Source organism: Anarrhichthys ocellatus, unplaced genomic scaffold (assembly GCF_004355925.1).
Source record: "Anarrhichthys ocellatus isolate YVR2014 unplaced genomic scaffold, GSC_Weel_1.0 scaffold9, whole genome shotgun sequence".
In the NCBI taxonomy this organism is placed as follows: domain Eukaryota; kingdom Metazoa; phylum Chordata; class Actinopteri; order Perciformes; family Anarhichadidae; genus Anarrhichthys; species Anarrhichthys ocellatus.
Genome location: NW_022280039.1, coordinates 821230 through 845331, shown reverse-complemented (window position 1 = coordinate 845331; position 24102 = coordinate 821230). Strand labels below are relative to the sequence as shown.

At 40.3% G+C, this 24102-nt stretch overlaps 1 protein-coding gene across 1 annotated transcript; it reads right to left on the bottom strand.

The window, feature by feature from the left end:
* Positions 1–6219: 6219 nt before the first annotated feature.
* On the bottom strand, positions 6220–8416 carry cox7c (cytochrome c oxidase subunit 7C). Its single transcript, XM_031849440.1, has 3 exons — positions 8259–8416; positions 6732–6878; positions 6220–6318 (listed from the first exon to the last, which is right to left on the bottom strand). The coding sequence occupies exons 1-2, from the start codon at positions 8331–8333 to the stop codon at positions 6762–6764; spliced, it is 192 nt and encodes a 63-aa protein (XP_031705300.1). The 5' UTR covers positions 8334–8416; the 3' UTR covers positions 6220–6318; positions 6732–6761.
* Between the last annotated feature and the right edge of the window lie 15686 nt (positions 8417–24102).

Below are 24102 nucleotides of genomic sequence, written 5' to 3'. Positions count from 1 at the left end.
CAATCATGTCAAAAAACAACGGAAAAGTTGTTTAAACTCTAAAGAGCATTGATTACAGCAGAGTAATTTTCTAATCATGCGACAGCTGTAACCTTGGCACTGCAAGTCTCCCAGAAGCTCATTGCACGCTGCAGCCTGATAGTTTATTTTGGTCCAGATGGGGGCGCTATCATGCTACCCACCGACTGTACAATAGTGCACCATTATGAGGCCTCTCTACCTCTGCATCTCTGTCCTGGGAGACTACTGCAGAACCACATATGAAATATCACAAATATGGTAAACAAAGTCGCAAAAACTATAAAAGTGCTGACTCTCAGACTTCAGGACAGTGTTTGTTCCCAATGGTGAAGACATGGTTCCCGAACCTGTGCAGCTTCTTTATCCATTTCTGTACTGTATATGCATCAATATTTCTCTGTTGTTTGTCTCTAAGTAAAAATAGCACGAGCAATATTCAACTATTCTCCATATTGTAAAGCGAAGACTTTGCAGACGTTGCTAACCTGCATATTTGGCACCAATTTTAATGAGAAATGCTGATTGGACAACAGCTGCATTTAGTCGGCCGAGTCTATACAGTCATTTTTGCAAATAAAGGCTAGATAGATGTACTCTCTAAAATTGAGTTTGGCTGTATAGCTTTAACAGAAATGTGAATGATTTAGTGTATTTGGACTCATGGATGTGTGCTAGGGTTTGTGTGAATACTGTATGCATATTTCAGTAGTGTTCCAGTGGATGCACTTGAACAATATTTGTACATCTGTTTCAGGGTTTATACATGTGCAAATGTGCATGTAAATAAGTAGGTTTGTGGCGAATGCCTCTGTGTGTGTGAAATGCCGTGGGTTGAATCTCTCCAGTGAGAGTAACAAGGGAGGGAGACCACTGGAGAGCAACAGCTTCCGGACCAGAAAAAAAAGGTTCAAATATTTTCTCTCTATCTGTGGGAGGAAAGAAACCCATGGCAGAGAAAACAACAACAAATGATCAACTGTGCCCTCCTTTTTTTTCTGCCATCCCTCTCACTTTCCATCTCTAGTAGTCTCACATTGTCAGACCTTATTCCCACACTACATTCGCACTGTTCCGTCGCAACAGAAAGCATCTCTGGAGATGCTTCATTAGAGAAAAAGATATCTTCCTCTGTTCGTTTTTTCTTCTTCTATGTAGACCACATGGAACCCAACCAACCCTGTCTGAGAGGGGGTTGTTACTGTGAATAAGCCCGCTGACATTTATATGGAGCATCTACAGTATGTGGATGATCGGCACTGCTTTACAGCAATAAAAAGACAGCCAAATTATTATGTTTTTGTGAAGCAGCAGTGGCAGCAAATAAAAGATGATGTTTGGCTGATTTAAATTGCCGGCCTTAGATTAGTCAGTTGTTACAATGAATTAAATTAGACATGCAATTTTCAGAATAATACAAAACTGAGGGACTTTTATTCAAATCAAATTCAAATCACTTGATGTTCAGCCGCAGGGGCCTGAAAACTAGACAGTATTCACAAGCCCCAGACAAAAGATCTCAAAACCTCTTGATTTGGCTGGCCATTTATATGCCAACAAATAAATTATTACAGACATAAGATAGAAATATGTGCTTTTCATTGAGAAGGAAGACAGCAAAAATGCACTGTATATTGTACAAGAGAGAAAAATGCACATTCATCCACATCCGACCCTTCAGAGGCATTAACATAAGGCTCGGTGTGGCAGAACGTGGACTGAAGTGGGCATGATTATTTCAAATGAAAACTTTTTCACCCTGAAACTTGCTGCTATTAACTCTGGCAGCGTGTAGTGTTGCATTATTGAACTGAGGAGCGCTCTGGGTTCCAAAGTGGGCTGGAGGGGATGTTGAGATTATGCTCGTTTCAGATCTCCACCCGGGTTCCCTGCCAGGTCTCTGAACCCGTTATTTTCATATCAAACTGAATGTGCAAAAAAAAACTAAAGTGACATCATGACATATTTGCCTACTTTGGCTTCACAACGTCTTTGTGAGCTGCCGAAAGGGAAAAGGAAAGGAAAAAGGGGGCAGGTCTCCTTGAGGTGGTTGAGGGCATGTCTTTTTCTCTAAGCAAAGGTACTGCAACATTAATGAATGATAAAGGTTGCAGAGTGCAATCTGTGTAGCACAGAAAGGGCGTGGTTGTCTGTATTGAAAAAATGGCGTGTGCTTCTCGCAGAATGTTTTTTAAATGCCATCAAACATTAAAGTCACTCTTGCACTTCTTTTCTCTGTGACATACGAAAACGCACACATACACATATATGAGTCGACTCGGTACCCTGCGTGCATTCATCTCCTATGAACAGTCATCCCGTGGAGGTTCCGGACTAATTGTGCAGGGCTCCTGGCTGAGGCACTCTGACGAAGTGGGAGGTGCATGTACACTTCATCTTCCTGCACTGACAGTTCTGCACTTCTTCAAGTCAGCATCTTTGAGGTAGAGTGTGGTAAACAGAGAAGGTAGGTAGGGCTTAGCAGAAAACTTGGGAGTTCAGCGTGTCCTTGAAACTTTATTGACAGACAGTGCAGTGTCAGGGTGTTGTTCTTCGACTGGAGACAGCTGCTTTCCCTTCTTATTGTCGTCATGCTGATATGATGGGTGGGCCACATTCAGAGCGTCCCTGCTTTTGGATGTAATGCATTGATTGGTTGGTACAATGAAATGCTGCCTTCCAAGATGTTTACAACAGTGCTGATTAGAGCTCATCCAACTCACCCAGAGGGGCAATTTAGTCTGTGGAGTATTTGTCAGGCACCCATTCTCATTCAGAGTAAGTAAATGTTTATACAACCGTCAATCACTAATGAGTCCTCACACACCGACTGACTGCATGTAATTGTAATTGTTTGACTATAACGCTGTGGCAGGATGTGAAATGCGCCTCTAACTGAAGAGACTCAATAAAAGTTTAAGTCTTTTTATTAGATGGCTGCGCATGCTTTACACCAAGCTAAGCCAACTATCTTCTCCTCTGAAGTGCAAATGAGTCTAGAATTAGATTCCACACGTGAGATGCAGAAAAGTTATTGAACATTCTACAGAGGCTGCAATGAATGGCCACACATACTGCAAATAAGGTGATTTGCATAACTGCACAAACATATAAAACTATATTAGTTTGTTGGATAAAAGGGAAAATATAAATAAAATGTGATGCTGCAACTGAGGCATTACCATATGTACAGTAAAGACTTTCACTGCAGTAATCGTAGGTAAGCTGTTCATTTCATGAATATGCATGGTGAATATGCATGGTGTTAAACCCTCACAGAGGGTTGATAAGCTGGTAGGGAATTGATCTTTAATGACTACACTTTATTTTAATTAGTGCCTGTGTGCCAGGGAACGTAAAGCATTTGGAATGACAATTACAATGAATTTACCAGATATTGACTATGATGAAGCCGCAAACCACACAAAACGCGCACACACACACACACACACACACACACACACACACACACACACACACATAATAGCACTCCCTTCTCTTTCATTTCCCCCCACACTTACATATTAAATTCAGCGTGACAAACTCCGCGAGAGACTTGGCACACTGGGTGCCGGTAATCCCCCTGTAATGTATTCTTTTTCTGTCTCACCCCTGCTTCCTTCCTGCCTGCCACACTGTGCATATGGCAAGCCCATCCAAAATGTGTGATGTAGACTATTGTGGGCACCATAGGACCTCCTGCTACATGCCCTGCGCCATCACACCCTTATGTACTTTTCAGATAGCCAGCACTGCACTGCGGCTTGGTCTTTGTCCAGATATCACCATTGTGTCTAATTGGTCTTCACTGCCGGAGTCTGGCATCAACTTGGACTCTTAAAAGCCCCAGTTAGCAGTAAAATGGCAGAGAATAGATGAAACATTCATGACAAAGAAAAGTACCCACTGCTCAGTGGATGTTTTTTTTTACTCTGGGATGCTCAGATAATGTGACTCGATCTCTCAAAGTGTCAATACCAGTCTAAATTTATACTCTCGGGGGGAGCAAATGGGTGTTTTTTTTATAATCTCTCTTTTTCCGCAAAAGGGTCCAAATGTTGGGGACATTCCTAAATTAGCACTCTGAGTGCTGAAGCGTGCTGGAGCACCTAGCAAAACCATTTGAAGAATGTAAAGCAGCTGCTCTCACTTCTGTTCAGTCAGAGTCATACTGTCAAGAGTCGAGAGCAGAAAAGTGGAGCTTTCACGTGTTTATTACTCTAACAAAATGGAACCAAACTTCTTTACTGGAAAAAAATCAAATAACTGTAATTTAATTGACATTATGGATGTGAGGAATGAGGCTCATTCATTTTCAGAGACAACCTTTCAAGCCTATGTGAGCGACCGCTTGATTGATTTGATTTTTTTGATAAACGATAGACTTTGGACGGGATATCAATTCAATGAGGCTTACTTGTCTCCGATGGTTCTCGAGTCCTCCCTTTTTTCCCAGAGCAGAGTGATTGCTGAGATGCACTCAGAAAGAGTAAGCATGAAGTATGGCTCGTGTCAGGAGCTGAAGGACATCAACTAAAGCGGGCTTACACACCTAATCCTGATGGTTCATTCCATACTGAGAAAGACCATTCTGAGAAAGGGTTGCTGTTTAAGGCTGAGCATTTTCCTCGGTACACAGAAAAGCTACTGAGATTATATCGCTGAGCAGAATGACAATTACATGCATTATGCAGTGTTGACGTTTTACCATTCTCCACCTCTTTTCTTAAAAGAAACTTATGGAAATGACACTACTACACCTGCTCTCCTGTCTACAGATGCATTATCACCCTGAGGTGCATGCAAAAAGAAAAGGTGCTGATCAGACTACTATATTAGTCTGATGTATGCGTGTCTTAATTATGTGCTTTGGTAACAAACATTTAGTATGCTGCGATAACGCAAGGTGTCATGTTTGTGTTGAGCAGTGTTTGGATCGGAAAAGCCTCTCTTCCTACCTCTGAGCTACGAACAAAGGTCAACCTATTCTAAATGAGGACAATTCAACACTCCTATGAAAGATCGGCTCCCACTTGTTGACCCCATTAAATGTCTGATAACGTTATCACCGCCTAGCAAGAGCGGTACGACCTGAATGCTCTTCCATCCAGGAAGCCCAAAGGCACACGCAAGGTAACATCATTACGAATGCAAGAGAACACAAAACCACCTGACAGGTTTACACGTTGCCGAGTTGTGTGCGTGTGAGAGAAAATCAGAGGGTTGCAAAGGCTATACACCAGGTTGTTTCTCATGCTTACAGCTTGTCCCCGTAAGTCTCTGCTTATGAATTTAGGGCGCCCAACCAGGCACCTCTTTGCTGTACACCTCAAGGAAATGAAAAACTAACCTTAGCAGACCACTGAAAACTACTTCACTTTTACATTCCCTTCCCCCACCAACTGAGCAGTTACACCTCCCTATTTTAATACATTGTCCTTGGATAATTCTAGCCAGAGGCATAGGGATAATTGAACTAAAATAGGCTATTCAGTAGATTTCAGCTAAATGGCTAAGCTATAGAGTGAGGGGACAACAGCAGAAGAGCTGTAAGTGCAGGAGGGCTGGATTCTTTAATGCAAGCCTCACAGTGAATTTAAATTTCCACTTTATTCATTCACTTTGGGTTGCTGGTGACAAATGGTTTTAATTTATAAAGTTATGGGTTCTGTTAACTTTTCCAATGTATTCTCTGTATGCCAACAGGCTACATAATATGAATATGTAGCCATCTACTAAAAACCTGCATATGGTTGCAGTTAAGTGTTTTTAGACTGGCAACAATTCTCATGTGGGTTTTCTCCAGGTTTCCACCCACAGGCCAAAGACATGCTGCTTCGGTTACTTGATCACCCGTAGGTGTGAATGGATGTGTGTCCTTTGATCGCCTGGCAACCTGTCCAGAGTGTACCCCGTCTCCGCCCAATGTCAGCTGGGACCGTCTCCGGCCCACCAGTGACCCTGAATAGGATACTACTTCCTCCCTGCAATGTGCATTTACATAATCAAAAGGTAGTACCTGGTACTCAGGTTGTACCGTCTGGATTCAATAGCCATAATAAACGTGTTCTTTAGCATGTTGTAGAGCAGGCTTGATAACAAAATAAATTGTTATTAATAAATATGTCCACAGCTTGTCATGTATAGAATACATTTACTCACATATTACATATTCTGGTATTGTAAGAATAGACTCATTTGTTATATTTGAGGATACTTTATTTACAAAGAAAACGAAGAGATTCCCATTCTTCTACATGGATAGCAGTCTGATGGATAAAACATGTTCCAGCTGACGACCTGCAGGGAGAACAAGAAAATAGGGCAAAAAGGGATTAGATGACTTGCATACACCTGATGACAGAAAAGCAATTTCAGAGTTAACACCAGTAAAGATAAATGTGACAAAAACTCTGACTTGCTCCCATCTGATACACATCAATGTCTGCAATAAACTGTCACATTAACTTGCTAAAGTGCAAGCTTATCTAAACACAGCATTGATATCAACCCACATGATATTTGTTGCCGTCACTCACAGACATACAGATAATTTGTTTAAGATATGCCGCTGAGCAAAAGGCTAAAGAGCCTCAGTGAAGCACCGGTCATTGTCTCAGGTCACTGTTCAAACCAAGGCTGAAGTAAATGCCACATCATCCTGACATTTTAATGAAGGCAGATGTTTAGATAAAGACGGCAGTCATAATTACCTCGAAGGCTGTTGGCAGCATTGGTCCATTTTACTTCTTCAGGATCTGATGTCTGACGACGATGAAGGGAAATGCAAAGCCGCTACCGAAGAACACCACCATCATGCCGAGGAGACGCCACTTGTTCTCCACGGAAAATGGCAGATTCTGTAAAAAGAGAGAGAGCGAGAGAGAGAGTATTGTGACTCAGTGAAACTCCAAGAACTTTAATGGAACTCTTTTGATGACCTTACTAAACGATTTACCCTCACTATTTTTGACTGCACTGATCTTAGAAAGCACTCTACTTCTACATTTGACACACATTTTAAATCTCTACCTGGCTAAGAACAAGTTATTATACAGTTTAATTCTAAATGATCAGTACTACTACATGCAGGATATCTGTGCAAAGAGCTTAATAATACATCAGAGTATTACAAGGCAGCCGGGGTGAGAAATTACTGACTAAAGGTACAAACACCATTGAAAGTTAAGGATTGCCTGTAAAATAATGAGGGAGAAGTGTCTCAATGACAGAAGTGCACCCTTTACATTTTCTTTATTTCTTGCCAAATATGTCATGTCTATTTTACACAGGCCACTGTAGGTACACAATTTATGTGAATGCCTTTTAAGAACCAAGCAAATGTTCACAGGAAAACATTAAGAAATTACAAAAAACCTCAGGGGTCGAGAAAACTTTTAAATCTGTAATGAGTCCTCATGTGACTTGCATTTTGTAAAAAAATGCCACTGTGGCAATAATTTGTATAATATGAATCAATCCCACTAAATGACAGAACACACTTTGCATTAAACTGAAGGAGCTCCTCCAATCATTCAACTTTAGCCCAAAGATCCAGCATAAACATCAATGTGGTGTACTAGAATACACATTAAACAGGATAAACTGTCAAGGGTATCTAAACGCTATTAGTGATGTCCACAAGCTTTATTATTTTGTATTTTATTCTAGAGGAAGTGCAGCGTGCATAGCTGATACAGTTAACTTAGTTACTCTTAATGCCCGATTTGATTGTTGTTAGCATCTAGCTTAGCTGTGACCTTAACATTCAGCAAAAAGCCGGAAGTGATTTCAATGAGCAACTTCGTTAACATTCACATTCTGTAAGTGTTTGTGGATGTGCCTGCGTCTTACCAACACACCTGCATCATGTCAGATAGCTTCAACGGTCTTATTCTGGTTTGCTGAAGTGTTTGCTACAGCTAACTTGGTAGCATTGACGGAGTTAGCTGTCACATAACAACCTCTTAGCCACAAAGCTAATGTTGCTAACCAACAGGTCGCCATCCCAGGTATCCTTCAACACATACACACTTGATGTCATAAGGCTGTTAATGCCTTTCTTTGTTTTGTAACATTGTACAGGAGAAAATGCACATGCCTGTGGCTAGTTTTGTTAGCATCAGGCTCTTGTCAAATGACAGGCATGACCTCCAAGTGAGGCTGTGGATAGACACAAGGCCGAATATAGATAATATCACATTTCAAACAAAAATGCTGCTTTAATAAGATAACCTCACCTTCCCTGGTCCTTCAGAATAGTGTGAAGAACGAACAGCAGACGTTGTGAATCGCCTCACAGCTTGTCCCAGCATGATTAAAGCCTGGTTTCTTCTCTGCTTCGGTAAAACGTTGCTATCGGCGACCTTCTTGTTCCTGTGAGCGGTAGAGCGGCGCAAAGGATTGTGGGCAATGAAAACGAGTCTATAGTGTGTGGGAAATGTAGTTTAAATGCCCGAGAAGCGCCTCCTGCATATTTTTCCTTTATCTTCATGTGGGGACTGAGGTTATGTTCCATTTTTTAGTAGATATACTACAGTGGAACACTCTTTTACAGAGGCCTATATGACTAAATTAAAAAGGTGCCCAAAGTACTAAAGACAGCAGTGTTTAGTGTAAAGTACGCCAGTGTGTTGTGACCTGCTTTGAAAGAGTCATTCAAATGGTCAGCTGTAAAAATATTGATAAACTGAGATCTGAAATTTCCATGCGGATATTTGAGTGTGTGTATATGTGTGTCCTTGAGTAATAACTATTCTTTGATAAGCTATCTGCACTTGTCTTCGTCACAAATATATCCTTGCTGTGGTAATACCGAGCAGGCTTATGCTAATTTTTTATTTTAATTTAATTTTACTAATGACTGATGGTGTGCCCCTTCCGAAGCACTGCTGCTGCCTTCTTTCCATTGATTAATGCTCAAGTGTGCATACTGAGCTTTATACCATGTTACTTATTTATTTATGATGCACACTAATGTCTATTCAGAATTTCTTTAGATGAATAGCTTGTTTATAGGTTCCAATGTCATAAAGTTTTTCCGAAGGAGCCCAAGGAAGGGGCTAAAACTAGAAAATGGATGTTGCAAATTCCCTATTCGGTGATCTGTGTGTGTATGTGTGCATTCATGTATTCAATACGTATGCTACTCCTCACCTGACTTGTTTCTCATTTGTCATAAAAAAACAACAACACATCGTGTCACTGTCATGTTTTCACTTCAGTGAATTTGGTTTCCTCCTTGTGTCTGTTTGCATCCACAGAGATTCTTGCTATGAAATGTGAGGAATGGGGTACACATCACTTGTATTCTCTGGGTCAATGAAGAGTTTCATCACACTGCCTGTTTGATGTGTTGAACTCTGTCACTCATCAAATCCTAAGTGTGAACAATGGTTTGACATTCATTATGGTAGGTTGCGTTCAGATGTTAAGGAATGTGATGCATTTGCATAAAACAAGTGGCATACGGATTTTGTAAAATGGATTTCACAGGCAGTATGGATGGGTAGACACATTAGGCAACATAAACATAAACATAGGTTACATAAAACAGAGAGAGGATGATGATTTCACAAAAGCACATCGACTGCGACAACATGAGCATGCTATAGGGCTGCCCGAAGCTGTTCTGCAACATTTGAGCAGATTGCTGTTTTTACACTTCACACTTGTTTTTGTATGGAATAATGAGATGTCATTTTACATAAGTTTGTTGTTTTTATCTACCTTTATCTTTACCTTTATTAGCATCACATCTTTATTATAGCATAATCAACAACAAGGCCATTTCAGATTGGGAGTAAGACATTGCTTTCTCTTCAAATGATCATCAGGTATAAATCAATTTCACAAGGCCTCCTCACATGTTCTTCATGTTCCAGATTGTTGTCTCAATGGTTTTCTTGACATGTTGCAGTTTTACAGCAACACAGAGCAGGACAGGGCATCTGAAGAAAAAAAGAAAAGAATCAAATGACAAGAAATTACTTCTGAAGTTTAAAAGCAACAGGGGCTAATGTAATAAAACACAAAACAAAACATAAACTTTCCTTCAACTAATTCTCTTATAATGAGCCACAGACTATTCTAATGAATTTTATGTATGAATCATTTTAACATTTTCCATATCTAATGGCCTGAAAACATTTTTTGAATGCAATATATTGTAGAAAGAGGAGTAGAATACTCTCCATTATGAATGAGCTGCAAAGTACATGACTCACTGTGGAGCATCTTACAATAGTTCTTCACCAAAAGAAATCATTTGGGTTCACACACTTTTTTGAAGATCACCTTTTGAATACTTTTAGTATATGACATGTGACACCTGTAATATTAATACCACACACAATGCTATAGCAGTAGATCCTGTCTCAGTACAAAGTAAATGTTTTTTTTAGTGTTGTCAGCTAACAAAATGCCGTTCTCCTGACAAGTCGGGGAGAGCTCTGACATTATCTGCTGTGATGCGGGTAGCTATGGCAAGCTGGTTACCCCTCGTCATGGCTGCCACATCTATCAACGCAGGGTCATCACCTGGCCAGCTGCCACGCGTCTGCGCTCTCGTTGCCAGCGCAATCTGTTAAAAAGGACTGAAGGATTGGGAATCACACCACAACCATGTCATCAGACCCTACTATAAATATTGATGTTATTACTTGTCATACAAGGTTGGCAGCACTGTCCTGAAATCCATCCTGCTTTATGTTCCGAGATGCATGCATCCTGGACCTCCACTGTTTGTTATTTTTGTTGACTGCCTTAATTTCGAGCTATTGACTTTCCCTGGCTCATGAGCAAATCTGTTCAGAGTGCTCTGTCAATAGACATGTGAGCTCCTTTGTGTGAAAATGAGGAGCGCAAACATGCTGGATACACAAACACACAAAGCTGTCATCCTAAATAATAACCCCCGTTCTCATTTAAGTCCGCCAATTAGCCTTCAGTGAAGCCAAGGCTCAGTCATATCTGTAAACAAACCTTTAATCAACCACATGACTGTGCATAATGATATGACAGTCTCTGTGCATATTAACACAACATCGCTTGCTTGACTATTACAAACAAAAAGTGTACATGCAATAAATATCTGTTTATTAAGTTTTTTTTATTTAGTTTTTAATGGTTTTTGTAGATATCAACCAATCTGCTACAGTATGTGTTGAATAGCAGCCTAGACTGCCACGGTAAACAGGATCTCTCTCCCTGTCTAGATTTGCAATAATGTTCCTCAAAGGACTCGAGAGGTAATGGATAATGTTAATCAGTGACGACAGTTCATTTTGGCAGCAGAGTATTTTCGCTCTTGAGTTTAAGGCGTCTTGCATCATTGCCGCTGACAAGAGCTGATTTTCCCAATTACAGGTTTTTGTGGAAAGTGGGAGAGGATAGTTTCCACGGGCAGTGTGATACATCAGGTGTTAGTCCTTCTCAGTTCGGTCTGGATGGCTTCATCTCTTCTTTGTGGGACTGAGAGGAAGGAATGATCACCTGATCAGTGCGACTTCTTTCCATTTCTTCTCTGTCTGTTTTAGGGTCAGAATAAATCCTGTCATTTAGTGTAAGTGGGATTCCTAAAGGGCATACAGTAAATGCACAGCTGCACACAGGCGCACAGCCTGTAGGCCTACAGTACACAATTACACACAGAGACACATGCAGCCTCCAGCTAAGTCACTATGGGAGTTCATAACATGCACACAGTGGCATGATTTGACATTCATCTTTAAAGTGGATTAAGGGGAAATTGCATGGACTTGCAGCTGACCCAGCCCTCTTGGGATGAATAACCTATGCCCTGTACATTCAGGGTAAGGCCTCTTAAATAACAAGCATCCTTATGTGTGCATGCAACATCTGCGTGCCTCCAAAGCACACTGTTGTTTTAATACACTCCAGTGTTGAGACAGGCTTTCACTCCATCTCCCTCTCCCTCTCCCTCTCTCTTCAACATTGCCGTTCCTCTGAAATAAAATGTACGCTGATGATTGGATTCTATGTTAAACCTGCCGGGCTGGAAAGAGAATTAGATCGAGAATTATTCTGGAGACCAGAGGTGTACATGGCAAATTTGAGTCATTCCTGTTTTTTTGCTGCCCCCAGCATGCACCAGTCCAGTCATAGCACGCTCTTTATGAGGTTCATTTGTGAGGGTTACGTGAGGTGTAAGACACCCTCCTGTCTTCGTGGCACCCCCCATTTTTCACACATCAGCAATTGATTGACCATTTAAATAGAAACTGCTTCACATTGTACAAAAATGAATATGCATATGTTGGTGGAATTAGACTGTCTGTATCAATAAAGGCAGGTTATTTAGTGTGGTAATGTGATAAAATGAAATTTATTTTTCAAAATATATTCATCTGAGTAAATTTAACTATAGGTGTTAAATTGTGTGTTGAAATTACGAGCATTTGAATTGCCTCCACACGGCTCTCAACACTTGGTTTTAAACATTTTGAACATTATTTCATTATTCCTGAATCAGCCATCAGGACTCCTCCCTCCTCCTTACCAATGACATGAATTAAAAACAATTGTCTGCTGTTGTCTCTTAAAGTATTTGTGTCGCAGAGAGGGACATACTGTACCGAAAACAAATTCCACAGGCCCGGGCCATGTGGCTTTTAAACTTGATCTAATGTAATTTGGTAGATCTACCCAAATGAGTTGTCAACCTGTTACAAACACAGGTCAAGGAGAGAAACCAAAGGTTTCCACCTACATTATTTTGTGCTCAGATTACTGTGGGCTATTTAAAATACACCCATGCATGCATACAAAAGACAATTATATTACAGAGAAACTCCAATCACGGTAAAAGGAAAAGGAAAAAAAAAACTTTCTGTTCAACGACAGTCTTTTTCACTGTTTGGCCTCATTCACTCTTTTTTTCATTTGGTCCACTATTTGTCTGCACAGGTTTTTCATTGATTGTATTACATGCAAGCCCCTTTCTATTTTACCTTTGAGGCATTGCAAAAACTTCAAAAGGTGTGTTGGAAAATCATTTAACTTCCATTCAGTTCAACAGAACTTTTGTGCCTCTGGCATTGGTTTTCTTTAGCTGGTGAAGAGTGAAAGTGAGAGTCCAACTTTTGAGCATTGTGCCGTAACAAATGACAATAGCTACAGTAAAAAGCAAAATCTGACTCCAAAGCCAACCACTGGACAGGAGCTGACTGTGTGTGTGTGTGTGTGCTTTGTGTGTTTTTGAGGCTGTGTGAATGAATGTGTTTCATAAAGCGCGCATATCCGAATGTGTAATCTTGCCATTGTTCACTGGCATTGCTTCATTATATAGATGAAAACAAAATAGATGAGCAGTCGTGTGATCTGGCAGAGATCGTGGTTTAATTATTTACTGTATATACTTTTTTAAAATCATACTGCATGCAAATAGTTTTACAACCACCCAATGCAAAGTTCATGTGATTGTTTGCCTCCCGTTTCTCTCATTTATTTATTTCCATATCTTTTACTGTATACTGTATCTGTGGTTGCATGTTTGTATAATCTTCACGGTTCATTTCATTATACTCCAGCAGTATTCATGTCTGTGAAATATCTAACGTCCTTGGCAATCCCAGCAGCCTATTGAAGATGAGCTCCTGCTTTGCCACCCTGTCATCCATGAGAAAGAGTGCCACAAAGCCACCTGTCAGCAGGCCGTTAAGCGAAGCTGCAGGCTGACCGAGGACTGACCGGGAGCATCTGTGCCACTGTTTGTGTGTAATAGGCTAATGAGAGCTGTCAAGCTGTCAAATTCACACCCAGTGCCCTCCGACACTAACAATGGCACCTTCAATTTGGCTGTCGTGAGTGACTTTAACAAACACGGCCACAAAGAGAACAGACGTGTGCAAGTGACATGTTCCCAAACAAATAAAAAGAGGCAGTCGTGCTCACAGATGCAGCCTTAAACACACATACGGAGAGAGGGAAAGAGAGGGAAACACAGTGAGATTTGTTTTTTCAAATGATGGGGTTTCTGCCTTCAGTTCCTCATGTTACTCCTTTTCCTCTGGCTGCCTATAGAGGCCAGTGTTGTTCAGTCACTGCGATCGTATCTACTCTCTGCTTTAGCATCATTAAACACGCCTGGAAAGACCTAACAACACATTTATCCTGGAGCAAAACCCTGAAGAAAAAAATATTCATCCCCTGCTGTATCACTAAATTCACATGAGCGTTCTTGATTTATGCTCTGTGCCGGGCACTGCAGCCCTCCACTACCTCATAAAAAGAGCAGTGCACGCCAGTCAATGTGTGTGAGAGGTCTTAAGGCGCTCCACCCTAAACCTGCCGAGCATCCATCAAACGCACTCTGCCTCCTCTCAGCTCACTTAACATGCTTCACCCTGCAGTATTCTGGGCTTTGACCTTCTTCCACATCAACAAAATCGTCCTGGAAAAATAATATCAGAATTAAAACAAAAAGCAAAAAAATAACAAAAAAAATGAAAAAGAATCGGTTGGGAGAACTTGCTTTGGGATGCTGGCAGAAATGTTCTCTACGCTCTCAGTAAACGCGTTTCAACTATACTTGTGCTTTTCTGCTTTATTACAAGGGCACAATCACATGCAAATGAGCTTGCCTGCTAATTGTTTTAACACAGTTCAGAGTCAATTTGCATAGAAAGTATTTGCATACAAAGGAAGCATGTTAATAACAGTGTGTCAGTCTGTTGTGTGATCTTAGGCACAAACAATAAACCCAGTCTCGACCACAACTGGGTCTTACCTTTGATGGACAACTTACACAGTAATGAGGGACATAAAGGAAACTTTTCAGATACAAGTGGGGGAAAAAAAAAATCTAATCTCATTTTAGTGACTTCAAAAGTTGTTGTTTTTTGACTTTAATTCTGAGCCAAAGCCATTCTCCCATGCCGTGTTGGCGGAAACACGTCTGAGTTGATGATATGGTCCCTTTTCCAGACTAGTTGATGATTACAATTCCAGGTACATTTATCCAAATCTACCAAAATAAAGAGTTCAATCAGTTTTAAATCCATTCAAGAGAGGTACATTTCCTACCATGTATGAAAAAATACAAAGCACTATTAATTTTTCCTATACATGCAGCGGATTTTCTCCCTACCAATATGGGGATACTAACATAGTTTTTATTTGGATATCAGCCTAAAAAGTAACATAATGACGATGCACGTAAAGAGGACAGTGGAGATAGTGTCAAACTGAGGTCAAATTTAGTTACGTGTAACACATGTACAACGAAACACGCTTACATGTAGATGATGTGATGTGACATGTGATGAACTAAACTTGAAGATCAGGCTATCCATGACTTTTTGGCTGTCCCTGTGTGCTCACCTACAGTGTAGGTATAAACATAACAGCATGCAGAGACTGCCAGTCACATGATTCTCTAGGGATGTCAGTGTGTGTGCCAAGATTTTATAGTGTGAGTCATATGTTCATCAGCATTCCTGTATGTCAGGTAGTGACAAGTAATCGTATGCATAATGTGTGTGCAGAAGTGATGTGCACATAAGGTAGGGACCGCATAATTTAAGCATTTAAGCAAATGATGCATATGTTACAATAGTGGTGGGTCTCATGTGCATTTTCAGAATTGTTTTTAATGGCAATGCTTTTATTACCATTATTTGCATGCATGTTAGTGGTTTCTTTATGTGTATTGTGTTAGGTATGAGGGCGCAAGATTCTTAAAAAGCATAGAGCTCATAGAGCATATTTTTCAGATTAATCATATTAATTGTGAAAAAAGTTGCTGCTTCACATCACAGCCAAGATCTTGCAAGGTCACAATTCCTTTTGAACTTCAGGAGAGGATTTCTCTCCTGCCCAGTGTAAAGTTGGACTATTAGTCTTTCATGCATACAGCATTCTCACTTCCTGACTGCTCACACTGATGGTAAACTTTGGACCTTAGCTTGATGCGAATATCATTCACCTTTCATGCACATCTTTGTAGATCACATCCCTAAGACAGTATTCATGTTATTCCTTTGAGGGTGGCGAAGTTCCTTTAGTATGTAAAGGATCATATACAATGTGATAATGGTTACATAATGCAAAGGCAAAAAACAAATGCAAAAATCTGCATGATAATGGTAATGAGTCCATGCGCCAAGGACGACTGAATATCAACTTATACAACAATTAAAACAAGAAATACAGCAAACACCAGCATTTGCATGTAACAAAACATTAATTCAAAGAGGAAAACATATGTCTCCAGATTGGAGTTTTTAATTTCTGAGTCATTGTTAATCAAGATACTTTACAATTACACAATAATGATTACGAGTCCACGAGGTAAGCTAAAATATGGAATTCCTAGATAAACATAGAATTAAAAAACTATTGTCATCAACAGACTGACTGATAACTAGAAGTCTAAGATGCCAGGAACCCCCCCAACCCAACCCAACCCCCTATCAGCATCACCTGGGGAGAGCAGGTGGGTGTTGCGGAAGTCTGATTTTCTGGCCTGCCAGGAGCTGACAGATCCTTTTTTTTTATCCTGCCAGAGATCAGACTCTTTATCTGGGCATGAGAAAGAGAAGCGGATGCCTGGTGAAAACACAGGTGGAACTGTCGCACACTTGCTTTGGCACTGATTTGATCAGTTTGCCTTGTTTAGCTCGGTTTGGAAAGGTCTGAGCTTTTGACATACGGCGGGGACAGGTGCTTCACAGACAACGAGAGTGAAAAGCATCTGCGCAGGGCGCCTCTTTGCCCCTCTAATGATGCTTAGTTGACATGCAAAATGCATTCATGGAATACATTAGCATCATGTGCTTATGACTCATGGGCTGCTAATGTATCTCACAAACCCAGTTAAGCTCCCTGTTCAGTTTTGATTTCACTGATCGACAGTGTAAGTCAAAGTGAATCCTAAATTTTTCCTGTAAGCAGAGGTGGCAATTAAGGTCCCTTTGCTGCAATTTGTTCACAAAAATACTGATAAACATGAAAAGAAAAATTCTCATCAACATGTAAATTTAATACTTGATCCATGTTTATCTGTTCAGTGTAAAGGACCACAGCATACTTCAAAGAGGCCAGGATTGTTGTAATTAAAGCAGGCATAGGATTCATTACTATGCTCATAAATCTCCTCTTGACTTCCCCTTGCTTAACATAAACTGGCACAGTTGTTGCTCCCTTCCCTCACTGGCAAAGGGTTGCTGGCTTGCAGTTGAATATCGAACCATGGCGCAGCTACGGTAAAGTGTTGATCATCTGTTATTGTAATGCTAATGACTAGACTAATATATTCATACATGTGGATGCTGTTGCCCATGTGCGAACTTGAGACTAGAGGTCAGTTAGTGTCTTTCACAACAATAATCTTTCAGCTAGAAATATTTGACAAGTGTGCCCTGACAAATCAAGTTCAAAAAGAATTGCAGCAATAGCTCTTTTATAATTGATTTTCAGCCACAGGCATTAAGTAAAGTTTGTTTGTTGTCATGCTATTTTAGTCCGTGCAAGTGTGCTGTGATATTACATCTCCGTGATATAAAAGTATAATGTTGATGTTACAAAGAAAACATTTGGTCAGCATCTATTCTGGGATTTATGTCCATCTGCCGCATACATTCATCATTTTAAATGTTCATTCAGTGGCCCAGGCTGTTCTCCATCCTCAGGACCTGATGGATTGTTGACCTTCATAAGTGACTTTCAGCCAGTGTAAGCACTGTGTTGCTTGGCTGGGAAAGACACAAATATTTGATGAGTCTCCCAGCTAGCACTGCATTAAAGATGCAGCACCGTGTCCGACACAAACTCTGCAGCAGCTTAAGGACCAGTTTACTCTGAATTGAATGTGATCAGTGATGTCAAAAACAAAAACAGGAGTGGAGCTAAGAATTTATGCAAACAATTTGAACTCAACTCAACAGCCAGAAAAGTTCAAGTGTGGGTTCAGCTGCTTAACAAGGACGAAAGATAAGCAGCAGAAAGTTCAAGAAGTGGAAACTTTCTACACATAACACAAACATACATGGTTAATGGACCTACTGTATACATGTGTATATATATATATATATATATATATACAGTATATATATAAATATCGATGTTAAAGGACACAGTGAGTCGTGAAGCAACATGTCTAAGGCTATGTATGATTGATGCCAGGAAATATCCCAGGCCCAATATCCCTGGCCCTAGCTTAGCTTAGTATGTACAGTAAAGGTTGATTAGTGAGTCATGCAGTATCTAGCTTCACTGGCTTGCTGATAGATATTTTTCTCAGGGTCTTTAAAATCAAATCATGGCTCCAATCATGCTCTGATGTTCTCTGAGGACCAGCCAATTTCCTCTATAGGTGACAAGTGTAATCACATCCATTGTCTGTCAGAATCCCGGCTTTAGGTCTGCAGCTGTAATGTGTCTAGGAGTAGCAGAGTAAAAAAGGAAAGTAGGAAAATAACAATGGACCTTATTCAAATGCTTAACCTCCTTGTGCTCCAGTATTTATTTATCGGTAATTAGAGTTAAATCAGGCAATTGCATGGTGGTCTTACCACAGCATATACTGAGCCAAAGCTGATATAATAAAGTGTGAAAAAAATTTGGACTAAGCATTCTAAAAGCATTTTAAGATGCTGTTGAAGGAGGAGCTGCTTTGCGAAAAGGAACCGATCAAGACTGCAGCATTAGGATGAGGCAAAACCCTTATCACCAAACGGGAAGGACAAAAAGGAGTAAAGGAAGAGCTTCACACCCTTATTCCAAACCTGTGACCTATTTCATTTCACAAAATGATGCCTAACCATTTGCCTACAGTCACATTTATTGAAAACCCATTAATGCGTTAATGAAATTAGAAGATGTAGTGCACCTAATCAAATGGAATTGATTTAAGTTGCTTTTTAGCCCAGGGCCCTTACAGCTCAAGGGCTCTTCTGTTCCTCTGATGGTCTAGCTTTGGGTTACAGACTTAATGGACTAAGGACTATGTGCGTACCTGTGTGTTAACAACAGAGTTAGATAGCTATTTCTTTGCAGTGATGTGCAGTTGGTGTTGACTCTATGAGTTTCGTACAAACTGTGTGTGGATGCTTGGAGGTATGTTGGCCCAGTGGTGGAAAGAGTGAGCAGAGATGTGCAGTACCAGGACCTAGCTGAGATGGAAATCAGGTGGCTAAACAAGGCAGCCAAGGCTCGATTATGAACCTCTATATGTGTATTTATGCAGAGTTTTCCTCTTCTCTCAATAAGTCAATCCAAGAAGAAATGAGACAACCCTGCAAGCGGCTGTGAGGCTGTACTTTTGGACACAGCAGTGCTAATAAATGCTAACATCAGCATACTAACATGCCCACAAGGACAATGCTAGCATGCTGATGCTAAACAGGTATATTGTTTACCGTGTTCACTTAGTTTAGTGTGTTAGCATGCTAATGTTACCAAAGTTTTGGACTAATTAAAATTCTGGCATGATCAGATTGTGTCACAAAGAGCTTATTTCATTTTTGCTGAAAAGACAAACAAGATGTACCTGGAGCTGAGAGAGGAAACTGATGACTGAGGTTCTTTCAGGGCTGCTTGCAAAGATCAGGGCCACGATATTGCTCATGTTGCATTCTTAGCTTTGCAGAACTGTGGAAGGAAATGGCGGTGCGAGAGAAAGGTTAACCATCAAACACTGAACTTCAGCTGACCGCAACACTGGTCTACGCCAACACATAACGAGGTTGCAGGTTGAATTCACCACACCAACTGGCCTTTTCTCAAAAAGTTTGCCTGACAACTCTTTCACCTGCTCCTGAGAAAGCGAAGAAGTCAGTTATTAAAGATGTCCTTGTAAAAATAAAAGGAAACATGTTTTCCATTAGAATCTCATTCAGCGTGGACACAAGACGGTTTCAGAACTACCTAAAGATTGAATTGAATCAGCAAAGCGTGCAGGGAAGTGACTCATAATATGTGAATAAGTTGGCGGTGAAGGTGGTGAGCAAAAAGAAAAAGCCGGCACAGACAAAAGGAGGATTTGCACATTTACAAAAGCTCATTCTAGCAATTCCGCGATCAGATTCTCTCTTGAGTCTTCAGTGATGAGGAGGTGGAATCAGATAAAGCACAGGCAGACACAAGACACAACCTTTTTCCTCTGCTCTCTGAAAGCATGCAGCCAATTGCGTATGACAAATTGAGAGTATTTTGCAATGCCCTTTGCCTAGCTTGTGCAAAATGAGTTTCCCTGCCATGTCTTTCCTGTCTCCCTATCGTGGACACCCAAGTCTCCCATTTTCTGCATGCCTTGCAAACACAAAAGGAAAGTAGTGACATTTAATGGGCCTGGGTTTATTTGTATTCCATCTCCTCCTTCACGTCGACTTTTATGAGCTCACTCAGGCGTAACATTAAAGAAGCTCATTCTTTATTAATCCTCACAATGACAATTCAAAGCTTCCGACACACCGACTTTACTGTGTGTGCTTGCACTTTCTACTTTAAGAAATCAGGTTACAGTCATTATTTTTTTAAACATCCCTTGGTTGTTGGTGTACAATTTGGGCTTTTCATTTTGTCAAATGGGACAAATAAGTAGAATTACTGTACATAAAGAGTTGAAGTAAGTTTTCCATGGGAAATCTTTGATAACCAGGCATCCTTACAGGCGACGTCTCAGCTGGTGACCTTCGTATGTAGGCGCTCTAAATCATCTAGTTTGCCTCATGTTTATAGAAATTCATCAACATGAAATCTACTAACAGCAGACTGACTAAAGTTTTTCTCATTTTTAGCAGCATTTTACCTAAAGACAGACACCTGATCCAACGCTAATTTAGACACTTTGCATTTTGCAGCTGCCTTGGGCTCAATTTTGCAGTTCAACATCTGTGCTAACCCCGAGGAGCAGAAACCAGATGTGGTACATATCACAGCACTGATGTGCTAGGGGCCAAAATCAACTGAGTTGTCAGTTCATTTGATTAGACTTAAAGCCATATTCAGATATTCAACACTTGATGTTGTATTTGTAGATTCAATGATGTTCCAAATCAATACTGCGACAGTGAAGAGCCTACGTTGTGAGAGCGAGAGAGTCAGACATAGTTTGTTTAATCTGATGGCCGTTTCCCTGACCCCTGTTTTCTCATACATGTAATATTACAGGAAATACACTGATAATACCACTCACAATGCAACCCTGTCTCCTTAAAATAACTGTGTAATAGTATAGTGACAAAAAAATAGATGTGACAAATACACTGTTAACATATCAATCCCAGTTCTAAGAGAAACAAATGAGCTGGAACAAACTGCAACCGTTTCCTATTACAGTCAAAATTAAGCAAAGTAGTTTAGTGTTGGCAGTGAGCTAAGAGTTGTGTGATTGTGTGGTTGTATCACTGGCTGATGACTGAGAAAGTTTAGACAACTAGGACTGAGGCTACATTTGGTCTTATTGAAGGGAAATCAGCAATCCTTATTTATCTTAACTTGAGCAAAACAGCCAATACAAAAAAGAATGTGCGTGCTCAATCAGATAATGCTTTGTCGAATGTCTGCTTCCGAAATTTGTTTGGATTTTTTTCCAGCCTTTGCAAATATCAGCCCAATTTAATACTTGGAGTTGTGAAGTTACTGACAGCTTCTGATATACAAATAAAACACTTGTCAGTCATGTTTTGATTATTTTTGAAAACTGCAAAACAAAAAAAGAACCGTGATTACAGGAGGCTTTCAACACATTGCATCACAGCACCATTTCTAAGGATCAAATCTATATGGGACAAATAGGACTCCATGCTAAAAGGGTGGCAGGGGGCAACAGCAGACAGATAAAAGGTTCTAAAATTGGAAGAAATTGGAACAAACATTGTGTTGTTGGGAAAGCGATGCAAGGAAGTTCAGAGAATAACACAAGAAAACAGAACCATTCTCTCTTCATGGACAAAGAAACAAGAAGCAAGGGGCCTTATGTAGATAATATTGATAACATCAATGATCAGAATGCTTTTTAAACTGATAAGAGTTCACAAACATTTGTTATGTTGTTGTGTCTTGGTTCAAACCCAGGGAAGACACAGTGATAATAGCAAAATGTTCAAAACACCAACAGCATTTTAAAGCCATTCAGGAAAGTTTCACTGATAAGCTCATGCCATCAATGCCTCTGCTATTTTTAATGTTTCAATAGAGTTCAGTGATGATTCAATACACTCAGAATGGGGTGGGAGGAGAGGGTTGAGGGGTTGGGGCAGCCACTACTTTAAGACATAATGATGGATTATGACCAAACCAGTCAGCCTGCCGAAGTGCACAATCAGCTAAATGTAAGCCGGAGGCTGAGATTTTCATAAATATGTATGGCATCTTACATATTGGTAAGAGCCCGCAGTGAATTACAGATCAGCATTATCAATTCAGAAATACATAATTCGGCCGATGTACATTTTAAAAGCGGCTTACTTCATGAGATGCAAATATGACAAAAGAGCAGAAGAACTTTAAGTGCCTCACTTGACTTTCAGGTGCATATAGAGTGAATTCAAGTGACATTTTGTCCCAAGAATTTTCACATAACAAAGTACAATTCAAAGAATCCTCCGAGTTTATCACACCACGATAAGAAACTTGCAGAAGGAAGTTTGCAAAGTCCAGACTTGATGGGGGGCATGGGGCAAGAACTCTGAAGCAATATATCCGCAGCAGTCCCTCTTACAATCTCGTTTTCAGTTTCTGAAGCAATGACGGGCCAGCAGAGCACAACTGTACCGCAATTAAGCTGTCTGTGATTTTTAATTAAAACTAAGAGGCGTGATCCGTCTCAAACTTTGTTTGCCTTTCAGGCTACACAAGTTATCATCTCTATAATGGATACGATTATAATGCGGCATGAAAAATGATCACATTACTATTCCCATTTTCAAATAATAAAGGGCAGAGGGAGACAAAATAAGTTTATTTTCCTTCCGTGCAGTTTGCCATCCAAACATTGTTACAATTAGGACAATAATTGTGATAGAGACATGAATTATTCAAAGGCGCGAAGCCGTTTCAGCTGTACCCAGTAGGCACAATCAATACGCCGTCTGTCACCTTCACCAAGGCAAAGTCCATTACAAGTTCTAATGCATCTGAGTAGCTTCTGAACCAAAAAGCAATTTAATGTTGATATCTCCGGGGACTGTGCAGGAGAACTTGAGAGGGACAAATAAACACAACCAGCACAGCAGCGAGGGCACACAGCCCTGAGGGATACAAGCCTTTACTGTACAAAACTGTGGACTCTGACTTTTTATTGACAACCTGAACATCAAAACTGAAGCTCTTTTGAGTTGTAGTCAAGAAATAGAAGAGTAACTGAGGCAGGAGACAAAATATACACAAGAGCACAGACCCATAAAGTCAGACACTCCGGTCCCTGGCAGAAGAACCTGCTATATTAACTCATGATGATTGTGCCTCTTCTTCAGTTTGCCTCATCTTTCATATTTAGTGCGTCTTTAGGAAGAGGCTTTTGGTGCTTATTAATGCAGAAGCCATTCTGAATGGGAAAATCAACTGGAGAAGCATTTTGAGGAGGAGGGAAACATGAGTAAGAGGACAAAGTTTGTCTTGAATGATACTAAAACTAACACATACTGCTGCATCAGTAACTATTACCTTGTTTGGGAAATCCATAAGCAATCAGTCTCTGTTGGCCTCTACAATGCTATTCCGTTTTATTATTTTCCCTGTGTCATCTCCGAACAGATATTGTGAAGGGGAAAGTGTAGCAATAACTCGCAACTCTCCTTATACTAACACAAATCAATTTAACAAGTCAATCTCAGACGGGTATGAATGTATTGCATTGATTTTTACAATATTTTGTATCTCGCACTCGCTGGATTGAATTATCTTTGTTAGGTGAAATATATACGTACAACAATCTAATTGTAAATAAAGGCTAAACAGTATAAAGTACAGAGAGAGAGCAGTTTCATTTGTTAAAATCTTTAGGCAATACTTGTCATCACTCTTACAAGTCCAACATAAATCCTCTCCTCCCCACAAAATGAAACTCAAACCTTCCCTGTGTGTTTTTTTTTAACAAGATGTCCAATGCGCTGTCTCTTT